Here is a 22,251-nt window from a genome sequence, read left to right as displayed (position 1 = left end):
ATCGCCTGGGATGGTTGTGAGAACATTTTTCAGTATAAGGTACACTGTCTGTGTGCCAACAGTTTAATTCATCTTAAATTCATTCATCAAATTTGCTCCAGGCACATCAGGGCATACAATGATTTTTTCACAATTTTGGTTCTGTTCAGTACGACAGAACGTTCCTCTGGTTGGGAACGACTTCTCGACGACCATCTTTCTCCTGTGTTCCCCTCACCTATCATAACATTTCCCATGGAGCAGGGACTTGGCATAGCGATCCAAGTTTCCTGCTGGGTCGTCTCCCCTCATGCCTTGCTCTTCATCATCTAAGGTTACAAAGAAGGCTGCTCTCTCGATGGCATCCAGTGATCGCCTGTTGATGCCGGAGCTGAAGTACTGCTTCCTCATCTGAGCCCAAGGGATCCTGGGGGCGGTGGGTGGGGGGTGGGGGTGACACACAGGAAAACAGCCTCATCAGAAATATTATTATGAACACTGGTCCATAGGTCCATAGGTCCATAGACAGTACATTGCTACACATCCACACAGATGTGTAGCAATCTCCTCCTCCTCCTCTGGTAGCTGGTTTCTGTCTGGGCTCTTGATTTCCCATCTTGTTTTCTGTATTTATTTTAATTTTCCTTAAACTTGAAAGTTTTAATTTTTGGCTGAATTGGACATCTAAAGACATATTTTACGGACAAATATTTAAAAGTTGTGGATGACCCTTGGGACCTGCTCTGGCCTACTGACAGAAAAAGCCTGCTACGGCCTACCAACAGAAAAAGCCTGCTGGCAGCTAAAGCTAACTAAATAGCACCAAGATGCCTCCTTTCTCCACAGATGACCTCTACAAACTTCTGCAGCAGGTTGCAGTGTTGGAAACTAAAGTTCAGCGTCTGGAAATAAACGCAGACGTGAACGGACCTTGTGGAAATGACAGCACTTTGCCGCTGACTCAAAACAGCGGACTGGAGAATGCTAACATCCAGCTGATTGGCTCTGATACAGCTCCCACGAAACTAAAGGGCTGTGTACCGGGTAATAAATCTGCCAGTATCAGTCCTCCCTGGAATGCTCTCGGGGCAAAGCCCAAGAGTAAATCAGCTGATATGGGGAGACGTCCAACAGGTAGAACCCAGCGCCCAGAGATCTGTGATGCGACAGGCTGGCCTGCGTTATCATCCTCCTCAACACCTGTGCAGAGTAAGGCACAGCTGTGGATAAAAGCCAAAGGGAAGGTGAGCAACAAAGCTCCCAAACCAGCTAGTGTGCAGTTACAAAATCGGTTTGCTCCACTACTGCAGGACCCTGGATCTCCAACTGAAAACCTGGATAACTCCTGTGACTCACAGAGAAGGGTAAGGCCTGACAGGAAGTCAGAAGCTAGAAAGCTACACGGAAAGCTACTGACTGGTCCTGAGACTCTGGTTGTTGGTGATTCTGCTATTAAAGACGTGGGAAGCATGTACAGCAGAAACACGAAAGTATTGTGCTTTCCTGATGATACGGTCTCCAACATGACCGACAGAATCCTCAGTCTTGTTGCAGAAATTCCAACTTTGAAATACCTTGTACTGCACACTGGGGCAAATGATATTGCGAAACGACAATCTGAAGTGCTCAAACGAGATTTAGATAAACTGCTAAATGCAGTGAGCTCTCTGAATGCTGAGGTCTTCTTCAGTGGGCCTTTACCACCAGTCAGAGGAGGAGGAGAGAGATTCAGCAGATTATTGGCAGTAAACAGATGGCTTTCAACTGCATGTGATGTCCACTCAGTGCATTTTATTGACAATTTCAACTTTTTCTGGGACCGCAGACATTTTTTCAAAGGAGACGGACTTTCCCTAAACAAGTCAGGAGTAAAACTTTTTGCCTCCAACCTATCTTTCTTCCTGCGTAACACTGTTCCCACTCCCAAGGACAAGAGACAAGAGGAATCCAAACAAAAGCAGCAAACACCAAAACATGAAGGAGAACCAACTCTCCCCCCACCTGTATGCTCTAACCATGAAGGATGCCAGAGCAAAAAGGGGGATGCCTCATGTCCTCCACCAGGGGCCACTGCTCGTGAGGATTCACTGACTCCAACCACTAAAACTCCACCTAGGTCACCATCTCCAACTGCCCAAACTCCATCTAGCTCATCATCTTCACTGGGTATCCCATCACCATCCTCCCCCCTTCTGGAGTTTACTGACCAAATGAACAAACTTGTCAGCGCGGGTATCAGACTTACCCCTCGCCCATCTGGGGTCCTGTCCCCCCAAATTCCACCCCGCCCCCTACAACCACCCTGTCCCCCTCCACCACCACAGCGCCGACGGGCACCACCTCCACCCCCTCCACGGCTTGATCTGAACCTACTCCAGTCCCCTAGTAAGAGCCCAGCACAGCCACCTATTTGTGTTGGTAACTGATGTGTTACAGGTCCAGCTTTTAAGGCAAATGTTATGCCTGACTTTTCCAAGGAAAAGCCAGGGTCCATTGTGCCGGAAGCAGTGATTCATGTCTCAATAGGTAGGAGGAGAAGATCGGCCCATCTCTCCAGAAACATCACATCATCGAATTTAACATGTATTCCACGTCAGCCACAGTATGTTCTAAAACATGGGGATGTTGGACTTTTTAGCACATTTAATTTAGCCCTTTTAAATGTTAGGTCTTTGGCAGGCAAATCATTCTTAATCAATGACTTTATCATCAAGCACAAGCTTGATTTTATGTTTTTAACTGAAACTTGGTTAGGACAAGATAACAGTGCAGCAGTTCTCAATGAGTCAGCCCCTCCGAACTTCAGTTTCATAAGTGAAGTAAGAATGCATAAGAGAGGAGGTGGAGTTGCCATTTTGTTTAATGATAGCATTCAATTCAGCAGAGTCTCTTATGGTCAGTTTGAATCTTTTGAATATGTTGCCATTCAATCTAAGTCTCCCTGCCGATCAGTCTTCGTAACCATCTACAAGCCTCCAAAATACAATGCAAAGTTTTCCGATGAGTTTGCCAATCTATTGTCTGTTGTTTGTATTGATTTTGACTGTGTTGTGTTAGTGGGTGACTTCAACATTCATGTTGATAATCTCAAAGATGGATGTGCTAAAGAACTTCTAAACATCCTGGATCATTTTGGCCTATCTCAGCACGTAACACATTCAACACATAACAAAGGGCATATATTAGATTTGGTTATTTCCAAAGGGCTCAATATCTCTGAGGTTGTGGTGATGGATGTTGCTCTTTCTGATCATTACTGTGTTTCATTTAAAATGGCCATACCTGCTACTCTTAACAAAAGTGGAACAGAGGTAATCAAAAAGCGTTATATTAATGATAACACCTGTGCAGTCTTTACTCAGTGCTTTACACCATCACCAACACTGCCCTCAGCTTCAACTGATGACCTTGTAAATAGTTTCAGTTCCAAAGTTATGGCTATTATTGACTCCATCGCCCCAGTTAAGACAAAAGTTTTATCAGGAAGGAAAAAGACACCTTGGAGAAACACCACACTGGTCAAAGTCCAGAAAAGAGTCTGCAGACAGGCAGAGCGCAGGTGGCGAAAAACTAAACTCCAGGTTCATTATGAGATTTACAAAAACAGTCTCCACACCTATAACCATGAACTAAAGAAGGCCAGGCAAGCATTCTTCTCAGAGATTATCAACGGAAACTGTAATAATGCCCGCACTTTGTTTTCTGTTGTGGATAGACTGACAAACCCCACAGCATCAGTCCCTCCTGAGCTGCTATCCAACAAGTCATGCAATGAATTTGCAGCCTTTTTTACAGATAAAATTTCAAGGATAAGACAAACAGTGTGCAGCTCCAGCTCAGGCAAAATGATAAGTCCATCTGTGCCTTCTTGTTCTACAGTTAATCTAGCACATTTTAACCTTCTAGATCATACAAGGCTGGCAGAAACCGTATCACAGTTAAAATCCACAACATGCTGCCTTGATACTCTGCCAACAAACTTTTTTAAAAATGTCTTTAATTGTATAGCTCCAGATGTGTTGCAGATAATAAATAATTCTCTTCAGTCTGGTCACTTTCCCCAGGCCTTGAAAACTGCAGTAATAAAACCTCTCCTAAAAAAGGCTAATCTGGATGCTTCAGCGATAAGCAACTACAGGCCAATATCAAATCTTCCCTTTCTAGGAAAAATTATTGAAAGGGTTGTTTTTCAACAAATGCATGCTTTCATGATGCAGAACAATCTTTTTAATGCATTTCAGTCTGGATTTCGTCCACACCACAGTACTGAGACTGTACTTATCAAAGTTTTAAATGAGTTTTAAATGATGCTTCCAAAACCTCAGTCCTAGTATTATTGGATCTCAGTGCTGCCTTTGATACAGTTGATCATGACATACTTCTTGACAGACTGGAAAAGTGGGTGGGACTTACTGGCACTGTACTACACTGGTTCAAATCTTACTTACAAGATAGAGACTACTTTGTGTCAATTGGTGAGCATGTGTCTGAACGACAAAAGATGATGTGTGGGGTGCCACAAGGGTCCATTCTCGGACCACTTCTTTTCAATATCTACATGTTGCCCCTAGCTCAGATCATGGAGCAACATAATATTTCTTATCATACTTATGCAGATGATACACAACTTTATATTTCTGTGTCATCACATGACTACAGTCCCTTACTTTCACTGAGTGACTGTATTCATCAAATCAATGAGTGGATGTGCCAGAATTTTCTTCAGCTTAATGCAGATAAGACAGAAGTGATTGTATTTGGCCCCAAAAATGAAAGGTCAAAGATCAGTGCTCACCTTAATTCCATGTCACTGACAACAACAGATAAAGCCAGAAATCTTGGTGTAATTATTGATTCTGACCTGAATTTTAACAGCCAGTTAAAGCTCATTACCAAATCAGCCTACTACCACCTGAAAAATATAACCAGAATTAAGGGATGTCTGTCCAAAGAAGACATGGAAAAACTGGTTCATGCATTTATTTTCAGTAGGTTGGACTATTGCAATGGAGTCTTTACTGGCCTAAACAAAAAATCAATTAGGCAACTACAGCTGATTCAAAATGCTGCTGCACGAGTCCTTACAAACACCAGAAAAATGGACCATATTACACCAGTCCTCAGATCACTACATTGGCTTCCTATGAATCAAAGAATAGACTTCAAAATCTTACTGTTGGTCTACAAAGCATTAAATGGTCTAGGACCGAAATATATTGTAGACTTATTAACTCCATATGAAGTATCCAGACCTCTCAGGTCATCAGGGACAGGTCTATTGTGTGTTCCCAGAATGAGAACCAAACAAAGTGAAGCAGCTTTCAGTTATTATGCTCCTCACCTGTGGAACACTCTCCCTGCACACCTGAGGTCTGCACCAACAGTCAGCTCATTTAAATCAGAGTTGAAAACATTATTATTCGCTACAGCTTTTACTTAAAGTAATCATTTTAAATGCTAGATTATTATCTTAAACACTAAATTATTGTCTTTTACTGGCTTCCTTTAATTGTATTTTATTTTTATTTTTCTATTCTCTTCTAATCTCTTTCTTTCTTTCTTTCTTTCTTTCTTTCTTTGAAATGTATGATTTTAATGTATTTTTATGCTTCTGTAAAGCACTTTGAATTGCCTGGTGTATGAATTGTGCTATACAAATAAATTTGCCTTGCCTTGCCTTTGCCTAATCAATTACAAATGCTCAAAAAAGAAATGTCTTTATTGCCAAAACAGCACAGTCTGCAAAAGAATCTCAGCACAAAAAAATTCTGGAAGAGGAAACTGCAAATGTCCTTTTATGATTAAGATGATTGATTCAACTCTCAGAGCATCTAGGATCTATTTGGGGCTACTTCAACAACAAGCTGGATATGTGGAAGTAAAATAAACATTTTACTTAGGCCTATAAATTCTCTTGTTCTATTCTCTGCGTCACAGTGACTTGGAAAAGAGGCCCACCTAAGTGAAGACAGATGGAAAACAAACAGTCTTTGAACAGTGAGCACAGAATGGGGGACAGGCTCTGTCTGAACGTTCATGTGTTAAGGAAAGTGAGACTGCATGATCAGACGTGTTCAGAACATGACTTTACACAAATTGGCCATATTTGGAGTTATCACCAAGCCAGTGAAATTATACATGCATAACTCAAGGCTCCTTGCCTTTGATACTTTTGGACACAAACCCAGTTAAGATCTTTTTTCACACATTTCTAGACAGCTGCATGGCTCTAGGGATGGCAAAGTTTGTCCACTGGTCGATTCACAACTTCAGTGCAGACTGAAATACCTAAACAAATATTGCATGGACTGCCAGCAGCATCATTCGGTCAAAGTTCTGATTTGTCCAAAACTTAGGTTTATGACAAAGTGGTCGCAAAACTAATGACATTCCCATCAGCTTCAGATGTGCTTTGTGTTTAGTGTTAATTTGCACACATGCTTAACTATGATGGTAACCATGGTAGGGCTGTGCCGAATGGTTCGAGACCTCATTCGTAACACTGCCAGTGGAATTCCAACTCGGCATTTGAATGCTGCACAGCTTCAATTTGCGTGTCTATTCATTCTTTTTATACTCTACTTAAACATAGTTGTCGGCCTTTGAGAAACAGCATTTGGACTGCAGTCAAACAACTGTTTGCGCTCCCACTACCCGCACACAAAGGGATAATAATAAACAATAACAATAAAAGCTATCCTTTAAAAAAAACAAAACTCTGTCTTGAAGTAATGATTTTTCCTTCTCTCCGCAGTCAATGATACACCTCACATCGCAATGTGCTCCATTAATTTTAGCTGTGTCCTTGATGTAATCACTGAAACAGGAACCATACACCATGATCATGGCTCTCATCTTTTTCTTATTCACTGGTACGCTCGGCTTCTTGGCTTGTTTTTGGTTTGTTACCAAAATCCACAGCAAAACACACAGCAGACTGTATATGGCCTGAATGGCTGGAGGTCGCGTTCTCCTACCAGTCTCTGGAACATTCAGGACTGTTAAACTGAAGTGAACTGTTAAACATAAACAACCTTCACCTCCTCTTCCCCTCAAGCAGAGCAGACTCTCTGCCTCCCACACTGCGGATTGTCATGAAGTGACAGCATAAAAAATCCAATCCTCACGCTAAAGGTTGAATTGCTTTCTTATCTTTGCTGTCCATCTACATAAACACAATTATCGCCAATTATGCAAATTGACGCACGTGCCACCCACACACAGCCACCCATACACACACACACCCACAGCCTTATTTCCTAGTCATTATTCTCTTAGCCACAGAAACTTATCACTCATTCCCTTGATGGCTTCACCCTTCCTTTCCATCCCATGACTTTCTCCTCTCAGTTTCTTACACTGCTATCTGCCCTGTTTGTGTTATTTTCTTTTGACTTCTTGCCTCTTTTTCTGCAGCACAATTGACATCAAAAATGTGAATATAAATTAATATTTTTCTGCTGAGTTAAATATTGCCTCTGACGCCTAATCCATCGCTGACTGGTTGACAAAGAAAAACATTCTTTCCCCTTTTTCCAAGTGATGTCAAGAGATGTTCCCTAAAAAACTACAACACCCAGCTGTCACCCAGTCACAAGCTCCTACCTGTCTTGCCCTTGTTCTAAACCTTTATTTAAAACAAAGCAGCCTGATGAGCACTAATGTAAAGGCATCAACAGTCAAAGCCAAATGCTTTATCATAAGATATAATGAAGACTAAACCTTTTCTAATCTGTTCGTAAATTTCAGAGATTTTAGATATCACATTAATTCATGCTAGTTAAACTAAACCACATTATAGATGCACAAATTTCAAATAGGTGGGTGGAAATATAATTGCTGATATTTTGGAATGTTGCTAGAAATGTGGTAAAAATTTGACGACATCCTGTCAAGCAAGTTTTACATCTCTGCAAGTGAAACACAAACAGAAACTGACTGCTGCCTGGAGAGCAGGACGTCAGTGGAAAATGAAAGTGATGTAAAGTATATGGAATTTGGGTTTAAACATTAAAAACCATCGAGGTGGTCTTTCAACTGTGACTCCTCCAAAAGCTGAAAACGTCTAATTTCAAAGTCCTCTTCTTACATTCATAAGAGTAAATGAGACCACTCCGATGGATCCCAGGGAAACTAGCTGTTATTAACAGCAAATGGGGCCTTTTTAAAATCCTACTGCTGTTTGTTATTGAGCGGGTATTTGCATGATGCCTTTAGAACACAACCGTTGCCAATGAGACACATTTCCATTACTGTAATGTGTTTTTGTGTAATGTGATCTGGCTGGTGGTGATGTGGTGATGGTGATTAGACAAAGCCGTAATGTAGGAGTGAAGTACAAAGAACATCCCAACACTCAAGGGGTTAGCCTGTACAAAAACATCCTGTGCCTGACCTTGTGTCTGCTTTTATTAAGTTCCTGATCTGGGAATTAGATCGATGCAAACATGGATTACAACATGCCATGTGTATCTGCTGAGACACACACTGAAATATGTGTCATATAATTATACAACCAATGGTCACACTAGTCAGACAGACAGACAGAGAGACAGGCAGACAGACAGACAGACAGACAGGCAGACAGACAACTGCTGCTCCTACCTGTCGCCAGCTGTGAGAGCTCCCAGTTTGTCCTCTCCGGGTTGTGGAGGTGAGGGGTCATCCAAGATCCTCTGGATCTGGTACTCGATCTCTCTGGGACACAGGAGCCGGCCTGCGCGGTACACCCACAGGCGGAAATAGCGTCCCTTGTGGTACACTGCTATAAACTCACTGTCCTCCCAGTGCTGGAGCACATCTGTGGAGGAAGAAAAGATTATTCGGGATTATTCTCACTGGGTCAATACTCATTTCTATCATCTGCTCCAACAAGAACTGAGGCTTGCCAATTCAGTGAGTATTTTTTTTCTTGCTCTATTTCTGAGTCTTCAGGATTAAGCTATTTATGTGTTTGTGTTGTTTTTAGGTTTCCAATTCACATCTACTTTGTAAATGCATTTTGCTTTTCAATGTAAAATGAGCATCTTCTTACTGTGGCATTTGTGCGTGCGTGTGTGTGTGTATGCGCGTGTGAGTGCTTTACCGGTCTCGACTCCTGGCATGCGTGTTGTGTTGAACATCCTCTCACACTGAGCGGCACACAGAGGGATGACAGTGCCTGGAACACGACTCTGACACACAGACACACACTCCATCATTAACATTCTCTGTTTTTTCTGGACTAGAAAAAAAACCGATGATGTCTACGTTTTTTTTTGAAGAAAAGACCTCCGTGTGCACTAATGGCTAATTTCTCTCAAATTTTGAGCACAAAGGTAGATAGATAATCCATAAGAGATAAAATAATCCATCCATCTGACAGGTGTGGCAAATCAAGCTGCTGATTAAACAGCAGAATTATTGCACAGGTGTGCCTTAGGTTAGTTAGTTATACACACATGCACACAGAGTCATGTTTCCATCACTTATAGAACATTACATAGACTTACTTACATTAATTTCTAGGAGACTAACCATAACCATACTGTAATTTATAGATTAACGTTATGAGGCCTTGTGTTTTGCCAATAAATGATAAATTGATTCACGGCCCAATAGCACATAACATACACAAATCCATCAACTCTGCAGAAGTGTACATATGTGGCCTTACTGGTTTGAGTTCCTCTCGGTTGACCTTGCGGCGGTAGAGCAGCAGGGCAGTAATGGTGTTGCCTGCCCTGGCTGCCTGCACTGGGGTTGGAGTCACATATAGAAAGTCCTGGAAAGTATGCACATAGGACATTAAAATGTACAAAAAAACAAAAAACAAAAAAAAGACTCTCAAGATTTATGCTTTTGAAGACATACAAACAAACAGAGGACAAGTACAATTTAGGCAAGATGCTAGCGAGAACAGAGGTAAAGAAAGATAAAGACAAAAGCTTCCATCCACTTTGGCTCAACTTGATCTCAAAAGCTGCAAAAAAAGATAAAACACATATGGTGACCCAGTCTTTTTCGATGCTGTACTACAGTGAAAGGCAGCTGCTTACCATGCCATAGTAGTTACTGTTCACCATTATAGGACCTCGGCCCCTCAAGTAGATGTATTCCTCCCACCAGTCGCTCACCTGGAACCAAAGCAAGACAAGTTGCACTGTTGTCTATATTAAATAAATAGGACAAACCAAAACTATTCCCTTCCTGTACACCTTTATCATACTTGTACTTTCTAGTGAGTGTTTGAAAAAGAAAATATCACAGCTTTCCTTTGAAAATCAGTCCCCAACAGAGCAGAGAAAAAGTCATACATTCACATGAACATCACACAGCTTATTGCTCTAACGACACTTTTGTTTAAAGCTTACAGATATGCATTAGGGTGTGTGGGCCTCTTTTAGAAGTCTGTGACCAGTAATAAAACAAGGTACAACGATGCTATGAAATGCAGGACTACATCAGAGGTTCTGGTTTGAGTTATAACACAAAGAGAAAAGGAAGGAAAGCATTAAATGCAGAAAAAATGCTCAATACCTGCACAAATCAAAGGAGGCAACGAGTTTGAACAATGCTGCCGTCCAGAGTAGCAGGTAGTCCAACACCTGAGTTCTTAAATAACTGCATTTGTGCACATGTTGAGCACATTGAATAATGATGCTTCTCTGAATTGGATGGCTCTCCTCCTTTTTTTACTTGTCTTATTATTGACCTATTTGGGAAACCGATTCAGCTATTCAACAGTGTTAGAGATGAAGACAGCGTTAGAGATAGCATTCTTATGGCATCAAAACATTGTATTTACCTTTCCTTAATTAAAAACTGATTTAATGCACCACCCAGTGAGCATGCTAGCTTAGCGACACTCCTTGAACACACCAGTGATGAAATTGTGGGTCTGGTTCAAATACTGATTCATCCAGCAGTGACTTGCACTTCAAATTTTGACAATCGCCGTTACCATTACGACTGTTAGATGCTCATTCTTCAGTCTCAAAAGGATCATCTTTGAGGAGCAACACTGGACAAAAGAGTGGATTTGCTGTAGTATTTTATTACAATAATACACTTATACTATATTCATTTGTATGACAACATCAACAACCATTGCATCGCAGACTCACAACACCGTGTGAAAACTGCAAGCTCTCCCGATTCTCATTGATATAAATGGGCTGGGCAAAATAATAGGATCACCTGTGAGTGTAACGCAATAACATTTTAACAGCAACGCAAACGGCATCCTCCAAAATGATCATAAAGTTGAACTGACACCTGTCTAACACAGTTTCAACATTTGATATGGAACAAGGAAAAGGCATTAAGTTTTTGTCCCGTGGTGATTCCGTCCAGACAATGATCCTTGATGAAATTCAACGGTTTTTTTTTTTCATTATCAATTAATTTCATGATTAATATGTTAAATCACCTAGTCTATAAAATGAGTACCAACAGTTCAAATCCTTTTAGCATTTTGCTTAAAAATATATTTGAACAGATGCAAATTCATTTTACATCGATCGACTGACTGATTATTCCGATTTTTTTTAAGAGCTAGCGTGCAGCTGTGTACACTTACATAGTTGGTGGCCCACAGAGCTTTGAGTTTCAGGTAACGTTGCAGGCGGTTTCCCAGGTTAGACTCAAAGTCTTTGGCCAGTTCAGTCATACGTTTGAACTCTGGATCAGTCAGCAGAGGGCGCACTGACTTCAGGTACTGAAATGGAGAAAAAACAGAACATCAGGCAAAATCTGTTTCTGTGGTCATCAAACGATTCGCAGTTTCTGTTCATTTTTTTTCTCCACTTAGATCATTATCTACAGCCAGTATACACACAGACAACGTATGTGAAGATAATGTGTGTGTGCACTCACCCTGCTCAGTGTGTCCTTGATGGCAGGAACAGGCAGGTGAGGTAGAGAGGTTTGGTAGCTGTACAGCAGAGGCTTCCTGCTTGATAATAACCTCAACAGAGTCTGACAAAGACAGAGGAACATTTGTGATACTTTCAAGATAAGACTTTATTTATCCCACATCAAGGAAATACATCTTATTATTATTATTGCTATGGTTATTTATTTATTTATTTATTGTTATTGCAGCACAATAAAAAAGGAGAGGTAGAAGAACAAGAAGAACAAATAGAATATAAAACAAGATATAAAATAAAATCAACTAAAAAAGGCCATGTACATTGTATGTATGTACAAAAACAAATATAGTCATACACATATTAAGTACAATAAAATGGTCTTTAAACTGTGGGGCTCATAGTCTCACACAGCATCCTTTGCATGGTGTTAGATTTAATAACATGCTATTACAACTACCACTAAACAAAATGATTTTGTGCCTAAGGCCAAATAAACTTCTGCAGAGTGGCCACCGGAGGGAGCCGTGATAGCAAAGCTTACCACCCAGACTTTGGTGACGTTGGAAACTCGGCCGTGCTGCTCAAACATCCATTGATGGTAAGAGAGTAACAGTTTGAGGCAGAATCTGAGTGCCAGGATGAGGGAGAGCCACAGCAGCGTGCTGAAGACCAGCGCCGACAGCATGGTCTGACCCTGGGAACTGAGGGAGACATGGAGACTGGACACAGGGAGGGGGAACGAACAATTACTCGCTGTGTGCATACAGCAGTGTCAGTGCTAAAAAAGCCTAATTCAGCGCTTCTTAAGGCATGTTACCTGATGCTTAAAGTAGGAACAAAATAAATAAACACACAAAACACAAGTAGATGGGAAAAATTATTACGTTATTTCTAAAACTGGAAACTGGAAGTTTAATTAAACAGCAATGTATAAAACTAATTATCCAGGCACAAGAAGCCAATTTATACTGAACTCATATGAAGTGCAAAAACTTATGTTACCAGACTCAAGATGAAATGGCACATATTAGAGTGGCTTTTTATCGTGGCAAGGCACACCTGTGTAATCATCCTGCTGTTTATTCATCAGGATCATGATAAGACACACCTGTCAGGTGTAGAGTATTTTGGCAAAGGCTCACTAACGTGGATTTTAACATATTTGTGAACAAAATTTAAGGGAAAGCCTTTTGTGTGCTCAAAAAAAGTCTAGGATCTTTTATTTCAACTCAGGAAAAATGGGCACGATACCGAAAGTGTTGTGTTTATATTTTTCTTCAGTGTATTTGCAGGAACAGTAATCTGTAACTAGCACTGGTGCCCACTTCACTCATGTGAGGAATTGCAAGTAAAGACTGCAACAACAGCAACATCTGCTGGGTCGATGAGGAAGTGAATATGAAATTTTTTTTCTGAATCACACAAAGCAGGAAAAAAAAACAGACACGAAAATGTAGAAAGCTGAGTACTCTAATGTGGAATAAACAAAATGAGGCGCATACAATAAAATGAAAATATGACTGTGAAATGCATTCAGAGTGTCATAAACAGAAAATCAAAAATACATACTCTATGCAATGGAATCAAGACGAATTTGGAAAGAAGAAAACATGACTCTCCATCATAAGGATTAACACTTAAATCACATAAATATCATTCCATGTATGTGCTCTTCTGTGTCTTATACCATGGACACAGCAAATATTTGTTTCTGACTGACTGAGAGGCGACTGTTTCCTATATTAGGAAACATAATTCCACTGTTGTGAACCAGGGACATTAAACTGCTGATAACCACAGCAGCAACACTTTTGCTTCACATCACTACTTGACTGAGTGGCGAGATGGACATGACCTACTGCTCAGACAGGCGACACACTTTTAAAAATGGAAGACAATTAAACAGTCTATTTTTACCCTGCAGTAAGTGGCAATGGTGGAAGTGCTATATAACGCACCGACATGTCAAACATGCACAAACAGAAGCTCCCACGTTGGTTTCAATGTCCTGATTTTGATATTTAAGAAGACATGTCCAGTTGCCAGGTTGCTGCTGCTCAGACTGACCTTCAAACGGGAGCTGTTATTTTCAGATGGCAGTGCTCTCAAGTAGCAATGTGAGTCAAAGGTAATCATACCATTTACGGCCTCCATTACCTTCATTTTATTATCAAGGTAGAATATGGCAGGTGTGTGTGTATGTCTGTGTGTGTGTGTGACAAAGAGGTAGGTAGTTGAGCAATGTTGTTAGCATCTAAAGCCACAGTTGACAGTGAATTGACGGGAAGGTAAGTAGGGTAGAGTTCAAGTGCAGGCACCACACCCACACTGATCCCTAATGACTCATCAGGTTTTATATACTATGAAGTAATGTTTGTTTTGATCAGCCTTAATCCTTTCTCCTCCCAACTGTTACTACTGCACGACAGAGTGGACTTTAAAGTAGAGCTGTCACTTTCAGCCTGCAGCACCCTCAAGTAGAGCTCAACAAATATTGGATTTTTGATGCTGATACCAATATTTGATAATGATATATGAGCAGACAGTATTCTTTTTTTATGCAGATCCCGTCCATATTGACTTTTCATACCAAGAGGGTCTTTTCACAGTGTAAAAATAAACTTGCCAGGGCTGTTACTTAAGTGACCGACACTGATATGTCTGCAATAAGCTAATATCTGCGCACATCTAGCTGCTGTTTCATCAGTTTAACTCTATTTTTCAATACAAACAATTCTTTTAAAAATTTGAACTAGTAATTGATTTGATTTGCTAATTTAGACAACAGCAATGTGATGTTTCCCTGTTTTCTCCACCCAACCATAGCATCATAGCTTCTGAATGTCAGAGGTGGCATCATATTAGTCATGTTTTGAGAGTGTTACCAGACAGTTTTTACTGCTTGAATATATATAATGAGCTCATACCAGAGCTATAAAGTCATCATTTCGATTTATACACAGAAAACAAGGTCATTCTTTGAGGAGTTAAGACATTAACACAAGGCAAGGCCAAGACGCTGCTATAGACATTATACCTGATTGTGAATGGCTCTCATGGAAAAACATTCAAGTCCTGGATCAACAACTTCAGGCACAAAAGCAAAACAAGTTATACTGTCTATGTGAAGAAGTCAAGACAGAGATCCCTGCGTGTGTCTGTGTACCTCAGTGGCAGGTGTTGCTGAATCTTGGTGATGAGCCCCATGCTGGGATCAGAGTGCATGTACATGATGGCCAGGATCGCTATGACAACAAAGAGCCAGGAGGAAGGGCTGGCAGGGTACACTCCCTTGATCACGCTGTTCTGTTACCACAGAAGAAGAAAGAGCAGGCATTGTGATTAGTGAGACTTTTCCCCTCTTTTACTCTGGGCCACTGAAAACAGAGGGTCCTTTTAGAGACAACTGCAAGTCATTCCTGCTCCCTTTGAGTGGCTTTAATGTTCTTGATCCAACGCAGCTACAGTACACGGTGTGTAGCCTATATATCCTGTCTTTGTCAAAACCACCATGGCAAAAATGCATGTCTGTACATGTTCGGCTCATCATTCCTCACCTATACAGACGGGAATTCACACCCTGTAATAAGGCCTTCTGCATTCAGCTACCCTTGCAACAAATTACATCCTTCTATACAACTTCACCAGCTTATCATTAAAACACACACACACACACACACACACACACACACACACACTTTTTTGACATATACTTGTATATATTTAAAGTTTGACCTCATCACCTTCATTGATTTTTTTAAGTATCTGCTTATTCTGAATTTGATGCAGCAAAACGTTTCAAACATGTTTGGGCAGGAGCAACTAAAGACTGAGAAAGATGTGGAATGCTCCAAAAACACCTGTTTGAACATTCCACAGGTAAACAGGTTCATTGGTAACAGGTGATAGTATCATGATTGGGTATGAAAGGGGCATCCTGGAAAGACTCAGTCATTCACAGGCAAGGATGGAGAGAGGGTCACCACTTTGTGAACACATGAATGTATAAAGGAGATTAATACTTGAAGTGAGGAACACTTTGTAAAACTGTTGACAGTAATGACAGTTTGTTTGGAAATGATTATTTATGTTTACACAGAGTCCAAACGTTTTTCGAATGATGGTTGAAATTACACGTGTGATATCTGAGATCTTCTGTTTACATAGCCAAACACTGTGGCTAAGCTAGAGATGCATGACAGACAAGATCGAGTTTGGGTCTGAATAAATATACTACTGTCTGAGCTGTCAGTGAATTGGCTGAGTCCATCTCTGGTTGTTTTTTGTTGTTTTTTCTTTTTACCAATTTTTGCTGTTTTATTTAGCTACTTAAATGATCTGCCACTTAATAACAATCAGCGACAGATTCTCGTTCAGCAAGCTAACCCAGTAATACAAAGACGCCAGCAACAGCAGAGAGACGCAGCAGGGTAAAACAGCATGTAGTGGCAGAATATTTTCACATCTAATTTGGTGAATTTAGGGTTTATTTATATCGCAAATGTATCAGCAGTCGCTGGTTGTTGGGTAGAAGTTGACCAGTTTGAAAATTTGAAAATATCACCCAAATAAAAAATATATGTGGCGTTTTTTAATGTGTCCAGTTACCCATGACAACAACAAAAAAAAAAGAAAAAAAGAAAAGACACAAAACCAAAGACCAGGCGCGATATGCATCACAGACAGTTATTTGTTGCTTCGTCCTGCCTTGTCTGGGCACCATGACTCAGTATACCACACCTGCCCTCACTGATCTGACTGGCTCAGCTCAATTAGCAGATATCAGATCTTATTAACAGACATCTACTCTTTGTAGAGTGGTAAAATTAAAGCATAGATACAGAAATGCTGAGATTCTTTAGCTAAAGTCAGTTTGTTTTGAACGATATGGAAGCACAGCATCAATGGAAACTACGAGGACAAAGACTGCACACTTTCACACGCGCGCACACGCACACAGGGCAGAGACTAGCCATCATCCTCACCCTCATGCGGCTGACTCGTTTCTTCCATGATCGTACTCCAGACAGATAGATCTGGTTCAAGGCCTGATAGGACAGCTGCAGGTCTATCCCCTCTGGCGTTATGGTAAACTGAAACGCCACCGCCTGGTGGGCTTCTGCCATCACTATGGAAACACAAAAGAAAAAAATGTTAACACCAATATCACTCCTTGCATCAATTAATCAATCAATTAATCATGAATCATTTATTAGATTAATGTGTAAATAAAAAAATGTATTGTTGATTTTCAGAAATCAAGCCTGTTTTGCCCATTTTTTTGTGTTTTTCTTGAACCAGATGGCTTGAAAATGTTCATTACTTCCCTACGACTGCGGCATTGGTCAGTTTATGACATGAACTTTAGACAACAGCTGGTTTTATAAGCCAGCAGACACCAGTGTTTGCTCTCTCTCTCTCTCTTGTATAAACGCTCTGTGTGACAATACTTGAGTAATTTAATGTGTCAGTGGAATGTTGTTGTCTCGCTGAGTCCTGCTGCAGCAACCAAGAATACGCGGTACAAAATGGCTCACAGCATGCGAGTCTGTTGAGTGAGGAGATACTGTGTAAAGCTCACGGTTATACAATAGCTTTAATTAGTAGACACACAACTTCAACTAAATGCTGAAATACAAGTTTCCATCAACTTTGAACCTGGTTACACACATAAAATATTAACCACTGACATGCACTGTACCTGGAAAATGTAAAACAGACAGTAAGTCTACAGCGCTGCATAAACATGTCCTCATACTGTTGACCAGCAGTGTGTTCCTGCAATTACTGCACTTTTATTGTCCAAGTGACTCTGATTCACAGATTGGGGAAGTGAATGTACTGTGCAGAGGTAATGGTCAAACTAACGGAAAGTCATTTCTCTTTGTGGCAGGGTGATTTAGATTATGGGTATAAAAATACGGACTGTTCAGCTCAGGAAACACAGTGTTGCATGGCATACAGTGAACACACAGTCTTTATTATCCCAGTGCCTCTTTTTTTAAATGCTGCACTGTGTAAATGTTCACCTACTTTAGACTTTAGACTTTGAGACTTTAGACTGCTTCTTTATTGATCCCAATTTGGGAAATTATTTTGTTGCAGTAGCAATTAACATACAGGCAAACACAGAATGTACCAACGATTATTTAGAAAAAAGTAACAAAAAAAGTAAACAGGAATAAAAATAAAAGTATAACTAAGGAAAACTAAATGTATAAAACTAAATATATAGTTAGATATAACATGTATTATAATGTATAATACATATTATATAATATTATAATAATATAATAAAAAAATACAATATAACTAAGTATATAAACAGTATTTACAGCAAAAAACAGCAAAAATTTGCACAGTAACGATATCAATAAGTGTAAATTGTAGACCATATTTCTTTCTTTTTTTTTTTCTTTTTTTTTTTTTAACTTTATCAGCCCAACTACAGATTCATCAACAAGTCAGCCAACTGTCATCAGTTCTGTTCATGTAAAGTGGTGTGAAAAATACTTCAAATAACAAGCTAGGAATAGGCTGATGTAAACAATAACAATGGCTGAATTCCATTTCGCTGCTTCAGTTTCAGGCTTCTGGCATTGTTGCTGTTGGCTCACACACTGTTGTGAGACAGAGTGAAACACAAAAACGCATGTGCAGAATGTGAACTATTAACATTCCTTGAGCTACTACTCACCCTGAAGCAAGGTATGCTAACAGACCAGTGTGCAGGTGAAAAGCAGGATGTGAATTGATGATGTTTGAAATCCATCAAAACTGACTAAACAGCAAGCAAATAAAGCTGCAGGGCTCACCTAGTTTCAGTCCTTTTAATTTCCTCTAAAGCTCTTTTTGGAGCAAACTGAATTCAATGATTGCTTTAAGACTTGTCTGTATAACCTTTTCCTCTGTCTTTATCTTTATCTTTGTGGTTTTCACACTTGATGATGATTGGACATGTTTTTCCAGACCCAGCCATGGTACTCAGACGACAAAGTTTCTGGCAAAGGTCACTCTAAAACTCGCTTTAAAACATCACTTCACCAGCCTAAAGATATCACATGTACAACATCCATGTTCTGCAGCTGCGTATGGTTTTGTATCTATGCTTTGAAAGTTTTGATAGGAACATTTATCATTTAGCCTTCAGGCAGCAGACAAGGTGTTCCCAAAACAATCAGTCACAGATTGGACAGAAATCTGTGAGTGTTGCTGGTGGCTTGGTTTGCTTTTGAATTCCTTTACTCCTTTTCTTCTTGTGTAACCTATTCAGAATGTGTACACATGGATACCAAATAAAGGAAAACTTTAGTCATCGCTGTGCTGCTCAATTTTCCCAGCTGAACAGATAATAACAATTCAGACAGAAACATATCTGTCAGGTCCAAAAGCTCAGTTTCTCCAAAGATTTGGTCAGCCAACCGTCTGCAGCAGTGTGTGTGTGTATGTGTGCATGTGAGTCAGGACAGTAAAGCCTGAGAGCTCTGAAGTCCTATACTGTTAAAAGGCGGAGCAATGCACAGCTGTTGTCTCTGGTACATACAGTACTGGATGATGACACGACAACTATAGAAAGTAGGTCAACATAAAGTCTCTGGGAGGTCATGTTTGTGTGTGCATAAGCTGAGTGTGAGGACCTCTGTCATCTCTTCCTCTTCTCTCTGTCCAGCCAAGCAATTGATTGCTGCATATTTCTCACTTCCCACAGCTATTTCACACAGCTCTTTGTGTGAGTGTGTGTGTGTGTGTGTGTGTGTGTGTGTGTGTGTGTGAGTGACTGAATGAAAGAGAGAGAGAGAAGTGAAAAAGGCAGAGAGAGAATGAAGGTGGGAGGAAAAGTGTGGGCCTGCTAACTAACATTCAGTCGTTCAGTCCCTGACGCTGAGATGGACACACAGAGCCTTACTATACTCAGGAGGACCTGCAAATGATTCACATTCACACCTTAACCATTGTCCTTTGCCAACACTAAACTTCATTCCACTCTTGACCCAGAAGCCAGACCTTTATCTTGCCCAAATCAATCTAAACCCTAACCTACTTCCAACTTTAACAAGCACGTTAAAGCTGCAAATACTCCTGGTTCGTTAAGGATTAGCCTGTCTCTAATACTACAAAAAGGATTTTAATCAAAATACACTGGTTTTGAAAGTCTTGTCCAATGGCTACATATTAGAGCTACAATATCCAAATTGCAAGAGCAGCAGTCTTCTCGATTAAGGTAAAATGTATCACAACATACATTATAAATGAAGCATTATGGTGCAACAGAGATGCCCTAGCCTGCAAATCATAATCTCCAGACACAGGGGAGCATGCATGTTTGGTACAAACCTCAGCAAAAACCACATCATCACCCCTTTTATACATTTTTTCAGTGAAAATGACATGCAAAAATACCATTCCCACTAAAACTGTGACTCATGCAGCAATTACAATATCTGCCAAAAAAGTTGCAGTGTGATTTGTTTAGCATGGCGTTCAGCCCGTTCACATACATACATCCTAGTTGTCTGTACTTCTACTGTATCATCCATTTTGTGTCTTTCACCATTACACATTATATTATATTTCAATCAGAGAGCATCTGGTTGTCCTGAAGATATACGCCTGGAGACATTTTAAAAACACAGAAAGTCATTTAACAAACCTCACCGCTGATCTGAGGGTATTTCCACAATCCTAAAAGACTCTTCTATTCTAACCACCTGAAGGAAACCAATCAAAACCAGTCTGCTGCACAATAAAAAAAAGGATTTATAACCTGTTTCTCAGTTGCGGCTGTATTTCCTGATCCACTTATTTTGTATGAAAATATAAAACACTGGAAAGAATCATCAATATACACCAAAATGACTGAGAATATGTGGTCTAATTGTGGTTCACACTGCACTAATTGCGGAAGGAGATATATTGTCAGGTACAGGATAAGATAAGACTTTATTGATGCCACACCGGGGAAATTCAGTATAGTAGTAGTATAAAAGTATATACTTTAAGAATACTGAACAATAATTCAGTTCATGTCAACTAGATAATTAAAGTAAACGTAGAGTCACGTAGCAGAACTTCATCAAACTACAAATTAGTATTTGATTCTTAATTGTCAAGACTAGGCGGACCAACAGGTTTTACCTGCCGGAGTTGAGAAGGTGGGGGGCTCAGAGGAGTCTGACAAGCTCAGCACACGGGCACGAGCACGGCGGGAAGGAGCGCGTGTGCACGAGCTCACACTGTGCATTAATGTTAGCTTAATGTAACCTATCATAAACAACAGTAGGTTGTGGTTTACTCGAGGCACGAAGGTGGTCAAACTGTGTACTACCTAGACAAACAAAACTCCATCTCTCTCAAGAGTTGTCGTTTGTTTTGTTTTGTTTTTTTGGTCCAGCTAAAAAAGAATTAGCTCAAAGATCTGGCTTACATATTTTATCTCAGCAGTAAGCAGTGCAACAATTAGCTTATCTCTCATACCTCTTGTGATAAAGAAGATAAAGAAATGTTCTTATTTGAATGTACGGGCTGGTATGTAAATAAGTCTACATAACGCTATCGTGTGTCTCTGCATGTATGAACAGAACAAGGCGCTGTCACGTCTCACACCAATGCAAAGCAACGTTTAAGACTCTCACTCGGACTGGTCTGAATGGTCAAACCAGTTTCGTTGAAGGAAATGGTTTGTTTGCGATGTAACCATGCTGCTCTCAATCACTACATCATCATGTTCCTGTTTGGGTGAACAGGAACACACGCTGCTACCAAAACAACCAACACATTTAAGTTAACTATGTGAACGTACAGTGTAGTAGCACACATGCACCGTAGCCCACCGTAATATCATAAGGCACAGTGGTCCATTCATGGCCAGCACCATCTCCCACCCCATGCGATGCACAAAAGCCAACAGAGAGCAAAAGGACCGGAAAGCACTTAATTTTCTAAAAACTGGGCCAACAGTTCGATGAGAAGTATTAAAATGCGATTAAAATTGTACCTGAAGTGTCTTCCGAAAAGCTTTCTTGGTGAAACGGTTGATACGGACACGTCTGTTTGCACCCCTCCCTTCTTTTCAAGCCTGGCACAGCGCGCACTCTGAGTTTCTCCACAACCAGCGAGGAAATCACTACCAGCTCCAGCGGACAAAGATCGTGTGAGTGTGACAAGATGAGCCACTCACTCTGTGGAAATGACAGAGAGGGCGAAATGTCGCTGTACGCGTAAACTTTGCATATGCTGTAGCTTGACCATGCACTGAAGGCCACAAAGGCAGATAATTCAAGGAATGATAAGATAAAACAAGATAACTTTGTTTAATGTCAGAATAGTATAAATTTGCATTTATACATACGGCATATTAGTATGTATGCATCAGTATGTATGCATAACAAATATATACTATTAACAAACATAATGTGAA

At 40.4% G+C, this 22,251-nt stretch overlaps 1 protein-coding gene across 1 annotated transcript in view; it reads right to left on the bottom strand.

The window, feature by feature from the left end:
• The window catches only part of cpt1a2b (carnitine palmitoyltransferase 1A2b), a 35,623-nt gene extending 13,673 nt beyond the window's left edge, over positions 1-21,950 (bottom strand). The window contains exons 1-11 of the mRNA XM_076753622.1: positions 21,829-21,950; positions 16,820-16,962; positions 15,001-15,140; positions 12,376-12,553; positions 11,836-11,937; positions 11,540-11,677; positions 10,017-10,094; positions 9,635-9,742; positions 9,065-9,152; positions 8,584-8,779; positions 218-406 (exon numbers count right to left, since the gene is read on the bottom strand). Coding sequence (XP_076609737.1) covers positions 218-406; positions 8,584-8,779; positions 9,065-9,152; positions 9,635-9,742; positions 10,017-10,094; positions 11,540-11,677; positions 11,836-11,937; positions 12,376-12,553; positions 15,001-15,140; positions 16,820-16,960 — 1,358 coding nt within the window. The 5' untranslated portion in view covers positions 16,961-16,962; positions 21,829-21,950. The remainder of the gene's footprint in view (positions 1-217; positions 407-8,583; positions 8,780-9,064; positions 9,153-9,634; positions 9,743-10,016; positions 10,095-11,539; positions 11,678-11,835; positions 11,938-12,375; positions 12,554-15,000; positions 15,141-16,819; positions 16,963-21,828) is intronic.
• Positions 21,951-22,251: the final 301 nt, after the last annotated feature.

The sequence above is a fragment of the Chaetodon auriga genome, chromosome 16, assembly GCF_051107435.1.
Source record: "Chaetodon auriga isolate fChaAug3 chromosome 16, fChaAug3.hap1, whole genome shotgun sequence".
NCBI classification, from domain to species: Eukaryota; Metazoa; Chordata; class Actinopteri; order Chaetodontiformes; family Chaetodontidae; genus Chaetodon; species Chaetodon auriga.
Note: the sequence above shows the minus strand (reverse complement) of the source record. Positions and strands in the feature narration are given on the sequence as shown.